The sequence below is a fragment of the Aulonocara sp. 'chitande type north' Nkhata Bay genome, linkage group LG3, assembly GCF_057382095.1.
Source record: "Aulonocara sp. 'chitande type north' Nkhata Bay isolate Kocher_YH1m ecotype deep benthic linkage group LG3, A_spYH_male_GT1.1, whole genome shotgun sequence".
NCBI lineage: Eukaryota > Metazoa > Chordata > Actinopteri > Cichliformes > Cichlidae > Aulonocara > Aulonocara sp. 'chitande type north' Nkhata Bay.
The window spans coordinates 4235312-4255167 of NC_141346.1; the positions used below are offsets into that span (position 1 = coordinate 4235312).

The 19856-nt window shown below is 42.2% G+C and overlaps 1 protein-coding gene across 1 annotated transcript; it reads right to left on the reverse strand.

Annotated features, from left to right (window-relative positions):
* Positions 1-382: 382 nt before the first annotated feature.
* Positions 383-12361, reverse strand: LOC147333592 (endoplasmic reticulum chaperone BiP-like). Its single transcript, XM_086286352.1, has 8 exons — positions 12237-12361; positions 11913-12144; positions 11679-11816; positions 2221-2333; positions 1727-2117; positions 1401-1638; positions 1142-1309; positions 383-1007 (listed from the first exon to the last, which is right to left on the reverse strand). The coding sequence occupies exons 1-8, from the start codon at positions 12350-12352 to the stop codon at positions 496-498; spliced, it is 1908 nt and encodes a 635-aa protein (XP_086142478.1). The 5' UTR covers positions 12353-12361; the 3' UTR covers positions 383-495.
* Positions 12362-19856: the final 7495 nt, after the last annotated feature.

A 19856-nucleotide genomic window follows, 5' to 3' on the forward strand; every position in this document is an offset into this window, starting at 1 on the left:
GTTATTACTTTTCACAAAGTGCACAAGTGCTTAACAAATTAGCCAGCATGTTTTTACTGTGTACGCCTTGTAAAACCAGCAGTAGAGAAGTTGTAGATTCCATGTTCCGTGTTATCGTTGTCTTGTCTCTCTTGTCTCACAACTTCCAGTTCCCGCGACTCACAGGAAGGAACTACTTCAGAATAATTTTTAACAGAAACATTTTTTATAAAAATGTATCACTGGACTCATAGATTATCTCTTTCTACTGTAAGTGTACACAAACATGAGTCCCAAATACAGGAAAACAAATAGAAAACAATACAACAATCTCAGACACGCTTCTGGTGTTGTCATGGCAACCCACACAAACATTTTATCATCAGCTACATTCAGTATGGTCACTTGTTATTGTTAGCCCCTTCCCAACCACTTCTGTTCCAATTTCAGTCCCATCAGTCCAATATGTACGCCAACATGCCAGAGGGCCAAGGAGTGTTAAGACTTCAAACCTGCCTACAACTCATCCTTCTCGTTTTGCTTACTGCCGTCTGCTGGTGGACCACCTGCACTACCACAGAGCTTACTGATAATGGACTGAACCACTTCCTCAAGCTCCTTCTTCTTGGTCTGGAAGTCATCCAGGTCAGCATCTTGGTGGGACTCCAACCATTCAATCTTCTCCTCCACTGCCTTCTCAATGGATTCAATCTGGTTCTTCAGGGAATATGCGTAGCCTTCCAGCTCATTGTGAGCATTGATCCTCTCCTTCAGCTTCTTGTCTTCTTCAGCAAAGTGCTCGGCGTCGTTCACCATGTGTTTGATGTCCTCAGGTGTCAGCCAGTTCTGGTCAGTTATGATCTCGTTCTTGTTTCCTGTGGCCTTGTCCTCAGCAGTGACACATAAAATGCCATTGATATTAATCTCAAAGGTGACTTCAATCTGCGGTATACCACGAGGAGCAGGAGGGATGCCAGTCAGGTCAAAGGTAGCCAGGAAATGGTTGTCTTTGGTCAAAGGATGCTCACCTAAGAAAAAGAAAAACAGTCACAATTAGACTTGTGGAACGTTAAATTCCAGTGTCACACATTTCTTGTCATTAAATCCTTTTTTATAAAAACACTATTTGGCAACTTTAAAAAAACAACATCCAAGCTCTTACCTTCATAGACTTTGATGGCGACAGTTGTCTGGTAATCAGAGGGTGTAGTAAACATCTGGGCTTCTTTGATGGGCACCACTGTGTTCCTGGGGATCAGCTTGGTCATTACTCCTCCAACAGTCTCAACACCAAGGGTCATGGGGCACACATCCATAAGAAGCACATTACCTGCAAGTGAGGGAAAAGGTTTACTAAACATTTGATCACATTTGAAAGCTCAACCCTATTTAATAAAATATTTGTAAGAGTCATTATTCACCAGTGTCCTCCTCTCCAGAAAGCACACCAGCCTGCACAGCAGTTCCGTATGCCACAGCCTCATCAGGGTTAATGCCTCTACATGGCTCTTTGCCATTGAAAAACTCCTTCACCAGCTGCTGGATTTTGGGGATACGAGTGGAGCCTCCAACCAGGACAATCTCATGAATGTCAGACTTCTTCAATTCAGCATCTTCCAGCACTTTCTGTACAGGCTTCAGGGTGGACCGGAACAGGTCCTGGGTTTTAAAGAACACACAAGTTAAAAAGCTTGTTCAACCGCTTTTCCAAAAGGGTTTGAATTAATTAACCAAATTAATATCTTACCATGTTCAGCTCCTCAAACTTGACACGAGTCAGGGTCTCAGAGAAGTCTTGTCCTTTAAAGAAGTACTCGATCTCAATGTGGGTTTGGTGCCGGGCAGATAGCGCCCTCTTGGCCTTCTCGACCTCACGACGCAGCTTCTGCACAGCACGGTTGTCTTTGCGCACATCTTTGCCAGTCTTCTTCTTGTACAGCTCGATGAAGTGCTCCATGATACGCTGGTCAAAGTCCTCACCTCCCAGATGAGTGTCACCATTGGTGGCTATCACTTGGAATGCACCATTGTCAATGGTCAGAATAGAAACATCAAAGCTGCCACCGCCCAGATCGAAGACAAGAATGTTCTTCACTCCATCCTTCTTGTCCAGGCCATAAGCAATACCAGCAGCAGTTCTAAAGAATACAGTGAGAATTTATTTTTCAATAGGAGGGCAGGGACATTGTTTTGCAGTTTCAAATTGCAGATGATCAAATTCATTTTTGACTGGATGCTTACGCCTCATTGATGATTCGCACAACATTCAGACCAGCAATGGTACCAGCATCCTTAGTGGCCAGGCGCTGGGCATCATTGAAGTAGGTTGGGACAGTGACCACAGCATGTGTGACCTAAGGAAAAACGATAAAGTCAGATTTCATGATAGACCATTTAACTCTTTAACCCTTTAAGACCTACCATAGAACCAAGTCCGCCACAGCTTATCTTCATATTTTTATATCCTGTAATGCCATTTTTGGGAGAATTTCAAGTTGCTATACATCAATACAATCATTATATAGCAAATTTAATGACACTGTGCTGCCACTGCTGGGGTGCAGTAGCTCCACCACCCCACTAGGGGGAGGAAGCGGGTTTGTGTACTCAAGTTTCGCTAGTAAATATAGAAAAAGTTCATGGAGTCTGGCCAAGTTGATACTAGTATTAGTATTTTTTTATTTATTGTCATTGTCAAGAACAATGAAATTGCGTTTGGGGCTTCCATACAACCCAAAAAAGAAGAAAATAATAAATACCCCTTAAAACCCAAGTGTACATATTTAACCCAGTGTGACTCCAATGCAATAGACAATCCTTAGCAATAACATGAGAACATGACAAGTAATGTTGGTAGAAATTCAGACAAAGACCTGAGAAACTAGCACACAAAATATTAGCTCTGAAGTTGACTGTACTGGAGCATGAGAAATATATGCTTGTAAGTACGATTATATTCTGTGTTCATGTTAAGCATGTGATGTAAAATGGGTTGTTGACTCTCATATTTGAAGCCGACATGTTAGCTGCACTGCCGATGCTAATTGTGTTAGCATGTCAATAGGAAATTCCATTATGTGTTAGCATCAAGCTAGCGGGATTTGGCGTTAACATGTTTTCATTTATTTTTCTTGGTTATGCCAGCTATAGTTCAAGTTGCTAAGTCTTCAGTCTGTACTTTGTAATGTGAGAAATATATTATGTTCCAGATGTATGTTTTAATATGCTTTTCTTATGTTTGTAGTTTTACAGTGCCTTCATTAGGGAGACAAATAAACCCTGCAATGAGAACTGGAAGCCTTTGCCTCTCCTTTTGAAGAACTGTTTATCTATCTGCCAAACTGGGCATCAACGTACAGGGAGGGCAGAATAGACACAAATGCATTAAGTCCTTAGTAACTATAAAGAATTGCAAAAAATTGCAATGAACTACAAAGAAATATAAATTATTATAAATTATTTATTATACAATAAAGTTGCACAAAGTAGTTTCCAACCACAGGAAATTTATTTTGAGGGTCTTCATAGTTTTATTTTTGAGATACACCAACTTTTAAATACTGTGGGGAAAATATGAATTAAATATTACATTTCAAATTTGCAAAACAAACAGCATGTTCATCAAAAAAAACGATTTCCAACAGTGCGATTTGAGGTCTAAGCATCCCAGAAACTAAACAAAAAAGCATAAAGTCAAACATAACTTTTAAAATCACCAGTATAGGCCTATAACAGTCTTAAAGGGAAAAACTACATTACCCACAAAATATGACATCACTTCTGATTTTGGGCAGGGGATGGAGGACATGCGATAATTGGCACTGACGTCTATTCCAAAATGGGAAGTGCTATGAACAGCTGATCTGATCAGCAAAACGTGTTTCTGAAATATAAGGTTTTATTGCTGCAAGTGGTTGCAATCTTTGCAAAGCCATATTTGGAAGGAGACCGAGGACAAGTTGAATGCATAAGATGTAAGTGTCATGGTCCTGGGTCGGCGACCCAGCGCTTTAAGTTTATTATTATCATTTTCCAATTTATTATCATGATTATTATTATTGTTTGAGTTCTACGTGTTACATTCGGTCTGCCTCTGAGTCTGCGTCTGTATCTCTGTCTGTCTATGGTGTCACCCCGTCTGTTTGTGAAGCTGTCTGTTTAGTTCAATGTCTTGTCTGGTTCCATGTGTCTGAGTTTCCTGTTTTATGGTGAAGGTCTGTATCGTAGGTGAGTGTGCTCAGTTCACTTTAGTGTTTGTTTTTGTACCAGCAATTAAGCTGAGGATTTTGAATTTCACGTTTGTGTCTGAGTCCTGCGTTTGGATCCTCCTCTCTGCCTGCCCGCACACAGAGCCTTGACAGAACGACGCGACCAGTAATGGATCCAGCGGACTCACTGTGGAAGCGCAGCTCCCGTTTTGACGGGACCCGGTTAGCGCTTGGAGGGCCTCCGTGCTGCCGTTCCTCGCTGGCAGCCTACCCTTCGGCCCACTCGTCTGCTTCCTCACCCAGCGATTCCATACCGCAGGAGGAGCAGCCGCTGCAGAGTTTTGCCACGTCACCCTCAGCCAGTCCCGATCCCTCTTTGACGGGAAAGCGGCGGACCCGCCGCCAGCATTCACAGCTCCAGTGGGAGCCTAGGACTTTTTCTGAACAGCTGGCTAGGGTGAGTGGTGGGGCCACTCTTTCGCCCCCTGCTGAAATAGGGGGGCAGCATGCTCTTTGTTTGTTACGTGTCCGTCTGTAATTAGTTGTTTTTAAAAGATTTTAAAAGATTTTTTTTGTATTTTGTATTTTTTAATCTATCTCTTAACGTATTTCTTAACTAATTTTTTTTTAACGTATATATATATATTTTTTATTTATTTATTTTTTTTTTAACCAGACAGTTAATATTGCATAGATTGTTTGGAAAAATGTGTGGTTGGTAGATGCTTTGGAAGTTGATGGATGCATCTTCCTGGAGCTAACAGGCCTAGCCTGGCCCTGTATCGTCCTCCTGGAGTTATTTGGCCTAGACCCGGCTCTATTCCGTCTTCCAGGAGCTAACTGGCTAGGGTCTGGCCCTGCACCGTTCTCCAGGAGTCAATTGGCTTAGGCTTAGGCCTGGCCCTGTGCCATCCTTGTGGAGCTAACAGGCTAAGGACCAGCCTCGCATTATCCTTGTGGAGTTAACTGGCCTAGGTCCGGCCTTGTACCATCTCCCACGAGCTAACTGGCTTAGGCCTGGCCCTGCACCATCCTTCAGGAGCTAATTGGCTTAGGCCTGATCCAGCATCTTCCCACAGGAGCAAATTGGCTAAGATCTGCCCCTGCACTGTCCTCCAGGAGTAAACCGGCTTAGGCCTGGCCCAGCGCTATTCTTTTGGAGTTAACTGGCTTGGGTCTGGTCCTGTACCATTTTCCTGGAGCTAACTGGTTTGCTTCACCCAGAGGTCTGTACTGTTCACTTCTGTTAAGTACTAAAATTGTGGATGATGGCAGTATTTACTATTCTTATATGCCTCTTGGCCTTTTTGGACCCTCGGATAAGCAATTGCTTATGGACACATAGCAGGGGAACCTCTGAAAATGATTTTTACCTACAAGAGAACTCTGAAAAAGACACATGCTCTATAATGTTGCAAAAATCAGAGCAGTTACCAACTCAGTTGGATCATGACATTAGTTTTATGCATATTTTGCCCAGAGACTTACCTAAACTTCAGTCTATTCTGGCTTTGCATACTTATTTTATTTGCCCATTTAATGGAGGTTTCAGCTCAGGTTCAACGTATCAAAGCATTGAACCCAAATCAAAGGCGAAACAGAGGTTGTTGATTGTCTTGCTTCTACTTTTGTCAGGAAATGTGCAACCAAATCCTGGCCCTGAACTGCAATATTCCCAGACTCCTTCTGATTTTAAAATAATGTCTGGTGTCAAATATATTCATCTTAATGTGCGCAGCCTACTACCGAAGATGGACATGGTCAAAATTTGGGTTAAATCTACAGATGCAGATGTTGTTATAATCTCTGAAACTTGGTTAACTAAATCTATTACTAATGAAGACATTAATATATATGGGTACAATGTATATCGCACTGATAGGCCAAAAAAAGGTGGCGGTGTAGCTATTTATGTCAAATCAAGATTTAATGCTTCGATTGTTCTGTCCCAATCGATATGCAAACAAATGGAGTTTTTGGCCTTGAATGTAGATATTGCTAATACTTTTTCGATAACCATTGCTGGGTGTTACAGGCCCCCATCTGCTTCAAAAGAAGCATTATCTTCATTAAAGCACCTTTTGGCTAAATTAAATTATACTGAACTACTAATGGCTGGAGACTTGAACTGGGACTGGCTAAATGCAACTTCTTGTGAATTTAAAGATTTCTGCGATTCAATTAATCTTACCCAGCTAGTCTATCTTCCTACCAGGCCAAATCTTAAATGCCCTGAAAAGTCTACATTAATTGATTTGGTTTTAACAAATGTACCTCATAAATTCTCTTCGCTTGGTGTCTTCTGTAATGACCTAAGTGATCACTGTGTTGTTGCTGTTTGCAGACATGCTAAAATTCCAAAATGTAAGCCACGCATAGTGTGCAAAAGGAATCTTAAACAATTTAATGAACAGGCTTTTCATCATGATCTGTCATTAATTAATTGGGAAAAAATCGGACTATTACCAGATGTAGAGCTAGCTTGGACATATTTTAAGGAAAGTTTTATGGGAATTGTTAATAAACATGCCCCTCTACGGAAAGTTAGAATTAAAGGTCGAGAAAATCCTTGGTTTTCGCAGACACTCGCAGATAGCATACACGAGCGTAATAGAGCATGGGACAAGGCGAGACAAACAGATACTTCCACTGATTGGTCTGTTTTCAAACAGCTTAGAAATAAATGTACTTCTCTTATTAAAAAGGCCAAATCTGAATATTTTTTGTCTGTCACCACTGAGAACCTCAATGATCCACAGAAATTTTGGAAAGTAATCAAGTCTTTTTCTGCTAATAAAATGACTCAAACCTTTCCTAAATCTGTTGTAAAAGATTCAGCCTCAATTAATGATAAAACTGAAATTTTGAATTGTTTTAATGAACATTTTCTATCAGTGGGTTCCTTGTTTGCTTCTGCAGAAACTTTTTTAACAAATACTTGCCCAGAACTCTCTATGTTTTCTGGAGACCGTTTTAACTTTGTACCTTTTAGTGTTTATGAAGTGCATAAAGCTTTAAAGGCTTTGGACCACAGAAAACCTCCTGGTCCAGACTTGATGGAACCTTATTTTTTGAAGTTGGCAGCTGATTTTATTGCAGAACCACTCTCAATTCTATTTAATTTTTCAATTAAAACCAAAGAAATTCCTTCGGTTTGGAAATCAGCTTTCGTTTTGCCTTTATTGAAAGTGTGTTTTATCCAAAGTCCTGGAATCTCTAGTTTGTGACCAGCTGAAAGAGTTTTTGTACTCTAATGATATTGTCTCCAAATTTCAGTCAGGCTTCAGGAAAAAACACAGTACTAACACTGACACTATGAAAGTGATAAATGATATTATAGTGGCACTTGATAAGAAATTGTACTGTGCGTCACTCTTTATTGACCTCTCAAAAGCTTTTGACACTGTTGATCATGCAGTCCTAAAAAACAGACTGCTCAGCCTTGGATTATCAGAACATGCATTAGCGTGGTTCTCAAATTATCTGAATAATAGAACCCAGTGCATCAAACTTGAAGGTCTTTGTTCTAAATTTGTTACTGTCCACAAGGGGGTGCCACAGGGCTCAGTTTTGGGTCCCCTTCTGTTTCTTTTATATATCAATGACTTGGGTCAAAATGTCTCAGACACAAATTTGCATTTTTATGCTGACGACACAGTTATTTACTGTTATGGATCATCTCTTGCTCAGGCCATTGAAACTCTACAGAAAGCCTTTGTTGCTTTCCAGCATTCACTTATTCAGCTAAAATTAGTTCTCAATGCTGTTGTTTTCCAAGTCAACGAAGGTCCCGGAGCCTATTCCAGTGGTGTCCACCCTTGAAGGAAATGTCATAGAGATAGTTCATGAATATAAATACCTTGGTGTCTGGATTGATGACTCCTTCACCTTTAAACCACATATAGAGAAACTAGTAAAGAAACTGAAACTTAAACTTCGTTTTTTCTTCCGTAATAAACAATGTTTTTCTTTTGCAGTAAAAAAACGTCTTGTCACTGCAACCTTTTTATCTGTGTTAGATTATGGTGACATTCTGTATATGAACGCTTCTTCTTCATGCCTTTTAATGTTGGACACGATGTATCATGCTTCCTTGAGGTTTATTACCAACTGTAAATACCTGACCCATCACTGTGATTTGTACTTAAGAGTAAAATGGCCTTCTCTGGCCATTAGAAGACAGGGGCATTGGTACACTTTTATTTACAAAGCTATGCTTGGATTGCTGCCTCCTTATATTTGTACTTTGGTCACAAGGACAAATAGTGGCTCTTACTCCTTGCGCTCAAATGATCAGCTGCTGTTGTCTGTTCCCTTTGTCCGCACAGAGCTGGGTAAGAAAGCCTTTGTCCACTCTGCGCCTTATTCATGGAACATGTTACAGAAAGACTGGAAACTGACTGAATTGTTGTCTTTAAATGTTTTTAAAACTAAACTCAAACGCCTACAGGCTGCCTCAATAATGTGTAATTGTTTTGTGTAATTTTAACTTTGTTTGTTCATATGTCTTTGTCTTGAAATGTGCTGCCTCTTGGCCAGGACTCCCTTGAAAAAGAGGTCTTTGATCTCAATGGGACATTCCTGGTTAAATAAAGGTTAAATAAAAAAAAAAATAAGAACTGTAAATGAAAGGAGTGATTATTTGAAGGACAATTCTCCCGGTTCATTGCACTATTTAGACTGTCCCATACCTCACCTTTCTAAACCTGTCGATGAAACCAAGGAGATCTATGACTCTATGCCTCAAAAGGTTCCGGGTGATTATCATGCTCCTGAACCTGTCAAGCATATAGTGACTGCTGTTCGTCCTCAACTCAACACTTCTGTGAGAGCAAACAATGTGTGTGTCACCCCAGAGACTCTTAAGCCCGTGTCAGCTCAGTTTTCTGCTCAGCAGCCACCTGTAGCACAGTTTCCAGTGTCACCTGCTCAGCAGCCACCTTCAGCTAAGTTTCCAGTACTTTCTGCTCAGCAGCCACCTGTAGCTCAGTGTCCTGTGTTTCCTGCTCAGAAGCCACCTGTAGCCCAGTCACCAACTCCACCACCACCACTTTCACCTCAAGTTCAGTCACCCATAGCTCAGTCTTCACCCCCGCTATCTATAGCTCAGTCGCTACCACAGCCAGACATATTACAAACTCTGTTACAGTCCATGGCCCAGTCGGTAGCTCAGTTGGTAGAAGAATCATTAGCTTTATCATCGGTTCCGTCTCCTCCTGTTCTCCAGTCAGTTCCGTCTCCTGCATCTCAGTCGACCTTAGTGCGCTCTCTGGTATTGCCAGCAGCTCAGCCATTAACACAGCCTGCTTCTCGGCCACCATCTCCACCCACTCACTTTCACGGGGAGAATACCCCACACAGACTTTCATTGCTCCTCAAGACCTAGCTCAATTTGGGACTTCTACTCTCTCCAGGGCCTCCCTAGAGGTTAAATATCAGCATTCAATTAACTCTGGACCCCTGGACATAAAGAAGCCAGCGCAACCTGTTTCGTCCCTGCCAGAGGCCCGTGGGCACGCTGGTCCTGTTCTGTTACTGCCAGAGGCCCGTGTGCCTACTGGTTCTGATCTGTCCCTGCCAGAGGCCCGTGTGCCTGCTGGTTCCGTTCTGTCCCTGCCAGAGGCCCGTGTGCCTACTGGTTCTGATCTGTCCCTGCCAGAGGCCCGTGTGCCTGCTGGTTCCGTTCTGTCCCTGCCAGAGGCCCGTGTGCCTACTGGTTCTGATCTGTCCCTGCCAGAGGCCCGTGTGCCTGCAGGTTCCGTTCTGTCCCTGCCAGAGGCCCGTGGGCCTACTGGTTCTGATCTGTTCCTGCCAGAGGCCCGTGTGCCTACTGGTTCTGATCTGTCCCTGCCAGAGGCCCATGTGCCTGCTGGTTCCGTTCTGTCCCTGCCAGAGGCCCGTGTGCCTACTGGTTCTGATCTGTCCCTGCCAGAGGCCCGTGTGCCTACTGGTTCTGATCTGTCCCTGCCAGAGGCCCGTGTGCCTGCTGGTTCTGTTCTGTCCCTGCCAGAGGCCCGTGTGCCTACTGGTTCTGATCTGTCCCTGCCAGAGGCCCGTGTGCCTGCTGGTTCCGTTCTGTCCCTGCCAGAGGCCCTTGTGCCTACTGGTTCTGATCTGTCCCTGCCAGAGGCCCGTGTGCCTGCTGGTTCTGATCTGTTCCTGCCAGAGGCCCGTGTTGCCTGCGGGTTCTGATCTGTTCCTGCCAGAGGCCCGTGTGCCTGCTGGTTCCATTCTGTCCCTGCCAGAGGTCCCCGCCCCCGCTGGTTTTGTCCTGTGTGTTCCAGGGGCCCCTATGCCCACTGTTCCTGAGACTGTTCTCGCTTGAGGGCCCGAGGAGCCCGCCCAGCCTCCTGCTTCGCCAGCTGGGGGCTTCATTCGCTTCGCCTGGTCCAGCCTCCGCGTCCGCTTCAGCCTCGCCTGGTCCAGCCTCCGCATCCGCTTCATCCTCGTATGGTCCAGCCTCCGTGTCTTCATCCTCATCTGGTCCAGCCTCCGCGTCTTCATCCTCGTCTGGTCCAGCTCCCGCGTCTTCATCCTCGTCTGGTCCAGGTCCCGCATCACCGGCTTCGTTTGGCCCCGCCTCTGCATCAGCTTCGCCTGGTTCAGTCTCCGCATTCGCTTCAGCGTCGCCTGGCCCAGCTTCGGCTTCAGCCTCTGCCTCGTCTGGTCCAACCTCCGCTTCGCCTGGTGCTGCAGGGGCCACGCAGCCTTCGGGTCCCCTACTACCACCTCCACATCGTCGGTCATCTGCCAGGCCGCTTGTTGGGCATCATCACCACCGTGGCCGCCCTCAGGACTTCTGTTGCCGCCACTGCCTTCCGCGTAGCCGGCCTCCAGGCTTGCATTCCCGCCACCGTTGCCATCCGCACGGTCGGCCCCCAGAACTGCTTCCTCGCCATTGCCGTCCGCATGGTCGGCCTCCGGAACTGCACTGTTTTGGCCTCCTGCGCAGTTTACGTTTCCCCTGTCTCGTCAGCTGTGATTTCTCCCAGGTGTGTTCCCCTCCTGTTTCTTATCCCTTGATTACTGCCATCTGTGTATTTAAGCCCTGTGTTTCTCTGTGTCAGTGTCGCGTCGTACCCTCAGATCATGCCTGTGTGTTTTTGTTCTCCATATTCCGTGTTCACTTTAGTGTTTGTTTTTGTACCAGCAATTAAGCTGAGGATTTTGAGTTTCACGTTTGTGTCTGAGTTCTGCGTTTGGATCCTCCTCTCTGCCTGCCCGCACACAGAGCCCTGACAGTAAGTACAACTCCTCCAGTTTCATATTACGAACCCACCCGAGGGATTAATAAAGATTTATCTTATCTCTCTCTTATCTTATGTGAAAAAAAACCCCATTGCGCTGGCTTATCTAATTGCAGTGCTACCGGGATTTAAAAATAGTTAAGCTAAATGGAGCGTGCCCGCTCTTATCGCTCTTAATTAGCCCATAAAGATAGCCCATAAGATTTGCATCTTCACTTATTTAGAATCTCTGACATTTTTGTACCTTCTCGCCAAGGTAAGCCTCAGCAGTCTCCTTCATCTTAGTCAGCACCATAGCACAAACCTCCTCAGGAGCAAAGGTCTTAACCTGGCCACCACCAATGTCAACCTGGATATGGGGCTTGCTCTTCTTCTCAATAACCTTCACAGGAATATACATCAATATTAATTTAACAAGAATTTAGCTCAAACATGACCCAAAGAACCAACAAGTTTTATTTTCAGCTTGAAAGCTCACCTTGAAGGGCAGGTACTTGATGTCCTCCTGCACAGACCAGTCACCCCATGTGCGACCAATCAGCCTCTTTGCATCAAAAATAGTGTTCTCAGGGTTAGAGGTCAGCTGATTCTTGGCAGCATCACCAATCAGACGCTCACCTTCACTGGTGAAGGCCACGTAGGAGGGGGTGATTCGGTTTCCCTGGTCATTGGGAATAATCTCCACACGCCCATTCTTGAACACTCCAACACTGCAAGGAAACAGTTTGAATTCAGTCTGAATCCCATATTATTTTTCCACAGAGACATCATTCCATTATTTAAAGAGCCTGAAGTGACTTACCACGAGTATGTGGTCCCCAGATCAATCCCAATCACAGTCTTCCCAGTTATCCTTTTGTAATCGGCGGCACCAAAGACTGTGCAGACTAACAACATCACAACCCACAACAGCTCCATCTTTGTTTGTTTGTTCTCCAATCTACAAGGAGAAATGCAGAAAAGAATTACAACATGAATCAACATGGCCTTGAGAACAATAAGTGGTCTACAGGTCCTTCTCAAAAATTAGCATATTGTGATAAATTTTTTATTTCCTGTAATGTACTGATAAACATTAGACTTTCATATATTTTAGATTCATTACACACAACTGAAGTAGTTCAAGCCTTTCATTGTTTTAAAATAGATGATTTTGGCATACATAACTCATGAAAACCCAAAATTCCTATCTCAAAAAATTAGCATATCATGAAAAGGTTCTCTAAACGAGCTATTTACCTAACCATCTGAATCAACGAATTAACTCTAAACACCTGCAAAAGATTCCTGAGGCTTTTAAAAACTCCCAGCCTGGTTCATTACTCAAAACCACTTAAGAAGCTAGCAGCTAATGGTGCAGATATGATTTGCGGAGTCCCAGAACCATAGCAGACTTGAAGTTGGTCTTAGAGAATAAATACTATAAATATATTATGACTGGTGTTTAAGAGTAATATTTGAAAATGTTGAGTGACTTTTAAATATGTTTTATTTATTGTTATTTTTTTAATTACCATTGTGCATAAATGTTTTTGTATTTAAGAGTAGCTGGCAAAGAAGTTGGTAAGAATTGCAACAAATATTACATCAGTTTTGTGACTATATTTTAGGACTAGACTGATTATACCCTAGGTACAATAACGCGACTACTTCCTGATAAAACGTGTTGTAGAAAATGTAAATAATTATCATGCTGATGATAAATGTTTTAACCCTCATATATACCTCTGTGACACTGTTTCTGAATTTGCCAGTTTAGCTCACTACGTTAAACCCTAGACCCCATTTTAACACCACTGGCGCCACTTTGAGTCTCACCTGCTCGATTTTGTTGTTGAGGTCTTGAAAGAATTTCTTTTAGAAATAAAATGGTATAAGCAGCGATAGCCTTCAAGTTCCAATCCCCACCTCTCTTTCGCTCTTTCTGTTTGCTCTCTGTTTGTGCCAGCACTCGGCAAAGCACCTCCCCCTCCACCCCCCAGCTAAACATTTAATCACTTTTAGTACGCAAGTTAGTGGGTGTCAGGTTTCTTAGTAGGCAGGGCAGAGCAAAATGAAACTGCAAATCTATTTCGTCAAAATCACACTGACTCGTGAGATAATTAACAACTAATAAATACATCTGTATTTGTACAGTCAGTGGGAGACTCCTTGCTCTAAACAGTTTCAGTCTTGTAGAGAAGTTTCTCTCTCTGTGAGCCTGTCTGCTGCATAGGAGGACCTGTGTCTGTCAGACCTAACACAAAGCACCGCCCCAGCTTTCAACTCTGCGCTTAGCAGGTTCCTCATTTCAGATACTGATGTAATCACAACAATTTTAGTAAAGTTCTTTCACTTTCGTTACATATAAGAAAGAGGAATGTGCTGATCTTGGCCCATGAGAAGTCCGTTATATAAACCATGAATGTATCAGTTAAGATAGATTTTATGTTGTTGGTTGTTAAGATTAGGATTGTGAGTTTAATTGAATACTTTGACCTCAGAAGTTTCCACCTTTCACGTGACCGAGACTTTCCCACTGACAGGAATCCTGCAGGGATGTATGCCAGGCAGGTACGTCAGAGCAAGGCATACCTGAGGCGTTGTAGCAGGAAGTTCTGTGTAATACAGCAGATCAGTGATGCATCAGAATCTCCAGTTAAAGCACAAAGGGCTGTATAGAGACAGATTTATCACAGTAGTTAGTTTACCTGCCTTCTGCTTTGAATTCTGTTTTAAAGAAACACAGTTGAAAAATAAAGTAGAGGCTGTTCCTTCAAACCATCGCTTTAGCCGATAACTCAGCTAAAGGGATAGGTTTGTAAGACCAGCCTTTACTTTGAATCAGTGCAGTAATTTAAGCTTCTTACTGTGGAGATTAACGTGGTAAAAGGTACATGTCTGTGCCTCTTACAATTATCGGCTTGCAATTTTATCTGTGAACGGAGGGGTTAATGAAGACAGAGTTTTATCACATGGATTTATAATTTATAACCTGGTGTAGCTGCTAAAATGATGACTCAATATGTTCTTTTGCCTGAACTGTCTGTATTTTGAGTGGTTGCAGGGCTCTGAGACAGAACCTGCCACTGTGTGCGTGGATGAAGTTTTTATGTGTAATGGTTTACTCTCTCACTACCACTCACTTACCCTTTTCTCCCCACTAAAACAGTAGTGTGATTCCCAAATTTTGGCTCAATAAACAAACAAAGACTCTAAAGTCAGAACAGAAAGATAGAGCAGGATCATTAAAGATTAATGATTGTGTTTTATGATGTGTAGTAAACTATCCTCTTTTTCACTGTCCTGGTGTGTGTGTGTGAGTGTGAGTGTGTGTGTTTGTGCACCTTAGACAAAGGTCAAACTAGGAAAAGTTGCATTTCCTGTGAAAATGCAGTCTGAATGCCGTGTAATGGAATGTGCTAAAAAACAGATGAAGAAGCAGAAATATCTGCTGAAAAGAGTTATAGAAGCTGAAGTGTTTGCTTAAGACAGCTTTATTTGAAAGGGTACACTGAAGAGTAAAACCGTATTATAGATAGCAGATAGTTGGTTTCGTAAACCAACAACACCAACTGTCTCCTATCTATAATCCACCGAACTCAGTTATCCATGTTTTTATGAACCTGCTTTGCGGCCATCTTGGAACATAAAGAGCCTATCACCAAACTGTTCCCACAAAGTTGAAGTATGAAATAGTCCAAAATGTCTTGGTATGCTGAAGCACTAAGAGTCCCTTTCTAAGAACCGAAAACCAAGCCCAATCTTAAAAGTAGAGATAGTGTCTGTCTCCTGAATCCAAACAGGAAACTGCTTACATAGAAGTGGGGGCTTAAAAACTGAAGGCTCTGCCTTCCATTCTACTTTTAAATACTCTAGGAAAAACAAGTAAGCCTGCAGTGTGAGAGTGCTCTAATGGGCTGATAAGGTCATTAAGATAAGATGGGGCCTGATTATTTAAGACCTTGTATGTGAGGAGAAGGATTTTGAATTCAATTCTCGATTTAACAAGAGAAAACACCAGTGTACTCAAACAGCAAGATGAAGTGATATAAGACTACAGTGAGAGCTAACATTCTTAAATGTCTGATCCGACAGATGATTTGTAATTCTTGAAAAGTTATGTACAGCATTATATTTGAGGGGAACTTTACAGAGACCTATGGGAACATTGTCTGTACCTGAACTACTGATGGAGATATTATCGCTCTTCTGTCCAAAACTGGATTCACACCAGTAATCTGCACTTGAAACTTTCATGAAGTCAAGAACACAGGGGGAACCATGAACCTTCCCAAAGCCTGCAGCTGCTCCACAGTCCTCAGTGAGTCCTCCTCTGGTCCTCCTCACTGCCCATCCATCAACTGTCTGTCCATCATCAACACAACTCAGAGACACTGAAGATGATCCACTGAAGAACTGCTGAAGGTTTGGACTGACAGACAGAAAGACTGGAGGACAGACAGACACACAGACAAACAGACAGAGTAAATGTATTTGTGTTCTTGTTGGAGTCTCACTGATTGTTTTACACTTCCATCAACTCACCTGCAGAAACAGTCAGTGCAGACTGCAGCAGTACACACACACCTGCAACAAGTGAAAAACAAAAAAATGAAGTTAAAAGTCTTTAAAGTCTTTCTTACTGTCCTCGGAGAAAAAACATGGTCCTGGGTCAGTTCAAGTAGTGCTTTCGAGTTTGGGACTTAGCCCTCTACTGCATGACTTTTTAATTTTTTGGGAAAAAAAAATATTTCTCCCTATTTTGGGGGAGCTTTAGGGTCCCTAATAATATATCAATCATAAAATTTGACACTCTGCCCCCCCAAAAACAGATATTAGTTTGTTGCTTCAAGGCAACACTGTGCGACAAGGGTAGTAAAATGCCAAGTTATTCTATAATAAGTTGTATTAGTACAACAAGGATGAACTTGCAAAGAAAAGCGTCTGGACTTCTTTAAGTTACTTGAAGACGTTTCACCTCTCATCCGAGAAGCTTCTTCAGTTCTAAGGTCAAATGGTGGAGAGTCCCAGATATAAACCTAGTGGGAGTTTCCCCCCACAGAGGGACAAGGTTTATGTCCCTCTGTGGGGGTAAATAGAACATAGCAGTGTTGGATTAAGTGCAGGAAACGCTAGTATAAGGTGTCTATGGAACAAAGCTCCTTCAACATTGACAATGACCAGAGTGGATGACTACAGGCATTTCTCTCAGTCAACTGATTGTGTTTAGGGAAAAAGCAGCTAAATACACTGAGATTGCTCCACATAGTTAGTGAGCTGTGGGTTTTGTCAAACTTGGAGTGAACAAAAGCAGAAAAACAGTAAAAGATTCGGATATTTGAAATTCTGGTTTATTTCATGAATACAATGAAACAGTATACAGAGCAAAGCACACATGATAAATAGATACACATAACACAGACAGTGAGAAGTAAAAAATCATCGTCTTACCGGATGTTATATTCTGTAAACTTAAAATAAACCCCTGAAATTAGAGTTAGTGTTTTAAGTCTTCTATTAAAAAACACGAGTCAACACTTCTTTCTCCGGTAGCATTACTGAAGTGACACTTTAACGATGCTTAAATTCGCAGTCGTTATGATGATAAAACATGTTCTCTCCTTAGCAGATGTCTGCACTGTCACTTGTCATGAAAATGTCCAGAGTTAGGGTTCAAGCTTACTCTTCAATTACCACTGATCATTATTAGAGCCCGCAAAAGATTTTTCACATTATCCCCATAAACAAAATGCTTTTATAGAAATCATTGTTTCACAAAGATTTAGATTCTTGTTTCACAATGTGCATGAACTTAAACTCTTTAGAGTTTCATACTTATAAAGTATAGAAAAGAATACATTTATTCCAATGTATGAAATACACTTCTTGTAAAACAAAAAATAAGTTGATTCGAAATGCATTAAAAAAAAATAGCTCCAGCCATCACCTTTCTCCTGTACACGTACACACACACACACACACACACACACACACACACACACGGAGGGAGAGAGAGAGAGAGATCATTAATACAAAAGATTGGATTTGGATTTTCACTCTTTGTTGGAATTAATATGAACAGCCACATAAAATTCATTCCAATTTTTAGCCTTTGCTTCAATGAAGATGTGTCTTTAAATCTACGATATCTTTCCTGTTCAGAAAGTTTGCTGACATAGTAAAGAAGTGGCTAGGGAACTCAGTAATTATGAGTAGCCACAGCTTAGGGACACTTTCTCAAATAAAGAGGATTTCATCATCTGCGGTTGGTGAAATAAGTGCCACATTAAAAACAAATCAGCAGATCCACAAAGTATGGATACAGACTCTTTTCAACTATAGAGGTAGATGTACGCTTCATGTACTTATCAACATACATTTCAAAGGCTTGCATTAGAGTGCATTGGTGCACACTTGGGCACCTTTTATTTTACATGGTTATACCACTGTGAATTTTGCTATATAAATATACTCAAGAGTCTATCATATGTTTGACATCCAGCAAAAAATTCAAAAAATATATATTTTTAAATCAGCAACTTAGCAAATGAAATGTTTTTTGGACAACAAATGAGGCACGTTTTAAAAACAGTTTGAATTTGACAGACATTTATGAAGCGCTGGCTATAACACACATGCTTACCGTGTGAAAGGACTGCGGATGTCTTGGAGCAGAAAACCGCGTTGTATTGTCACTTTTCTCTTATGCATAAGCAACGCCGGTTGGTCATAAACACGCACACACAAAGCAACGCCAGCCTGTCAGAAACGCTCTGTGTGGGTAGAAAATGGTCTGCACCGGCGCTGGTCCAGACGCGAAATGGCGAGGGTCTCACGCTCTCGGGAACGCTTCATATAGGACCGGGTGCTTCCAAAAACAATATTTGGGGTGCCTATAAGTCTTGGGGGGGTGATACACCTGCAGGGCATCACCTTGCTGTGCAAGTTTAAAACAATGAGGGTGGGGCATGCAGTTTCTGAGATCTGGCCAAGTAACTGGCCAAGATAGGCCTAAGGGACCGCTGTTGCTGGCTACTTCAGAAAATAGGCGAGACCTGGCTCGACTGGTACATCTGCGGGGCTTTTACCTTGTCGAGGAATTACAAAAAGAGCCGATACCGGCCACTTTAAACAATAGGTTGGGCCCTTGTTCGCATGGTCCTCTCAACAACTAAGTGATACCCACGGTGGGCTTTTGCAATCCTGAACAAATTCAAACAATTAGCCAGCTGTTGAAAAGTCGGAGCGGGTCTGGGCGACTGGCTTTAGAAGTATCACTGTAGCGTTTATTTTCTAAAGGGCTGAATGTTATTTGCGACCATCTGTTGTGTTAAAAACTACTCTGAAACCATGAAACCACTTACAGAAGAAATGCCCGTTTGATCCGTTTTTAAATAAATACAATGCTTGCATCGCTGCAAGGTGTGACACCAGAATCACAAAATGAGTGTATTTAAAAGACGATTAGTTTGAAAAGAGCGATACTGGCTGCTTATAGCATTTATTTTCTAAAGGACTGAATGCTATTTCTGCCATTTACTGTGTTAAAAACTAGCTGGCTTCCTCTCACTCTTAGTTCAACATTCCGAAATCCAGATTTTTAAATAAAATGATCGCATCAACCCTGGAAAGAAACCCCAGTAGATGTGTAAAAACTAGTTAAATTAAAACTTGGGGTTTGATTAAATGAAACGCTTGTGAACATGCTGACCCATTCAGAAGAAATTCCCATCTGTGACATTTATAAAATAAAATGCTTGCATCACTGCAAGCTGAGACATTGTCAGATTTAGAAAATTAGTGTGATTAAAACACTATTACCAACACTTTTGACTAGAGCACACCCTCTTTGTTAAGGCGCACTGTGAACCAAAACAGCTTCCACTCCGCCAAGAATGAAACAAGAAACAAAGAATTGCTTTTAAGAACACATATGTCTGCATAACTGAATGTTGCGATACACCTAAGTGATAAAAATAGTTTAATTAAAAAACCCTATGGTTTGATTAAATTAAAACCCAGTTAAAAACACATAAACTCAGATAAACCTATAAACTCATATAACCCCTATGATGCCCTGTGGTGTTTCCACACATGAACAAGCATAACCGGTAGCACACCTGAACGCGCATGCGCACACGCACGAAACCGTCAAACAGGTTGTCAAACCGGTTCGGTTGGCCGCCATATTGGACTAATGCCATCGTATTACTACTAGGCATTATGCAGTCTTTTCCAGTCCAAGGGCAATCCTCACTGCACTCTAACCGTTGTATTATAACTATACCCCAGTGTACACACGTGCATGCTTCGGAGAAAGGGAAAACACTATACATGCCTAGCGTCCCACACACAACCGGACCTTCTCCAAAGAAAAGGACAAAAGAATTACAGAAAACATACAACTAAAATGAACATGAAACACAGACTCTAGCCTAGA

Coding starts and splice junctions, on each gene's coding strand:
- LOC147333592 (XM_086286352.1), bottom strand. CDS start 12,352: ATGGAGCTGTTGTGGGTTGTGATGTTGTTAGTCTGCACAGTCTTTGGT. Junction 11,817..11,912: donor TCAAGTACCTGCCCTTCAAG/GTGAGCTTTCAA, acceptor ATTCCTGTGAAG/GTTATTGAGAAGAAGAGCAA. Junction 1,008..1,141: donor CGCCATCAAAGTCTATGAAG/GTAAGAGCTTGG, acceptor TCTTTTTCTTAG/GTGAGCATCCTTTGACCAAA.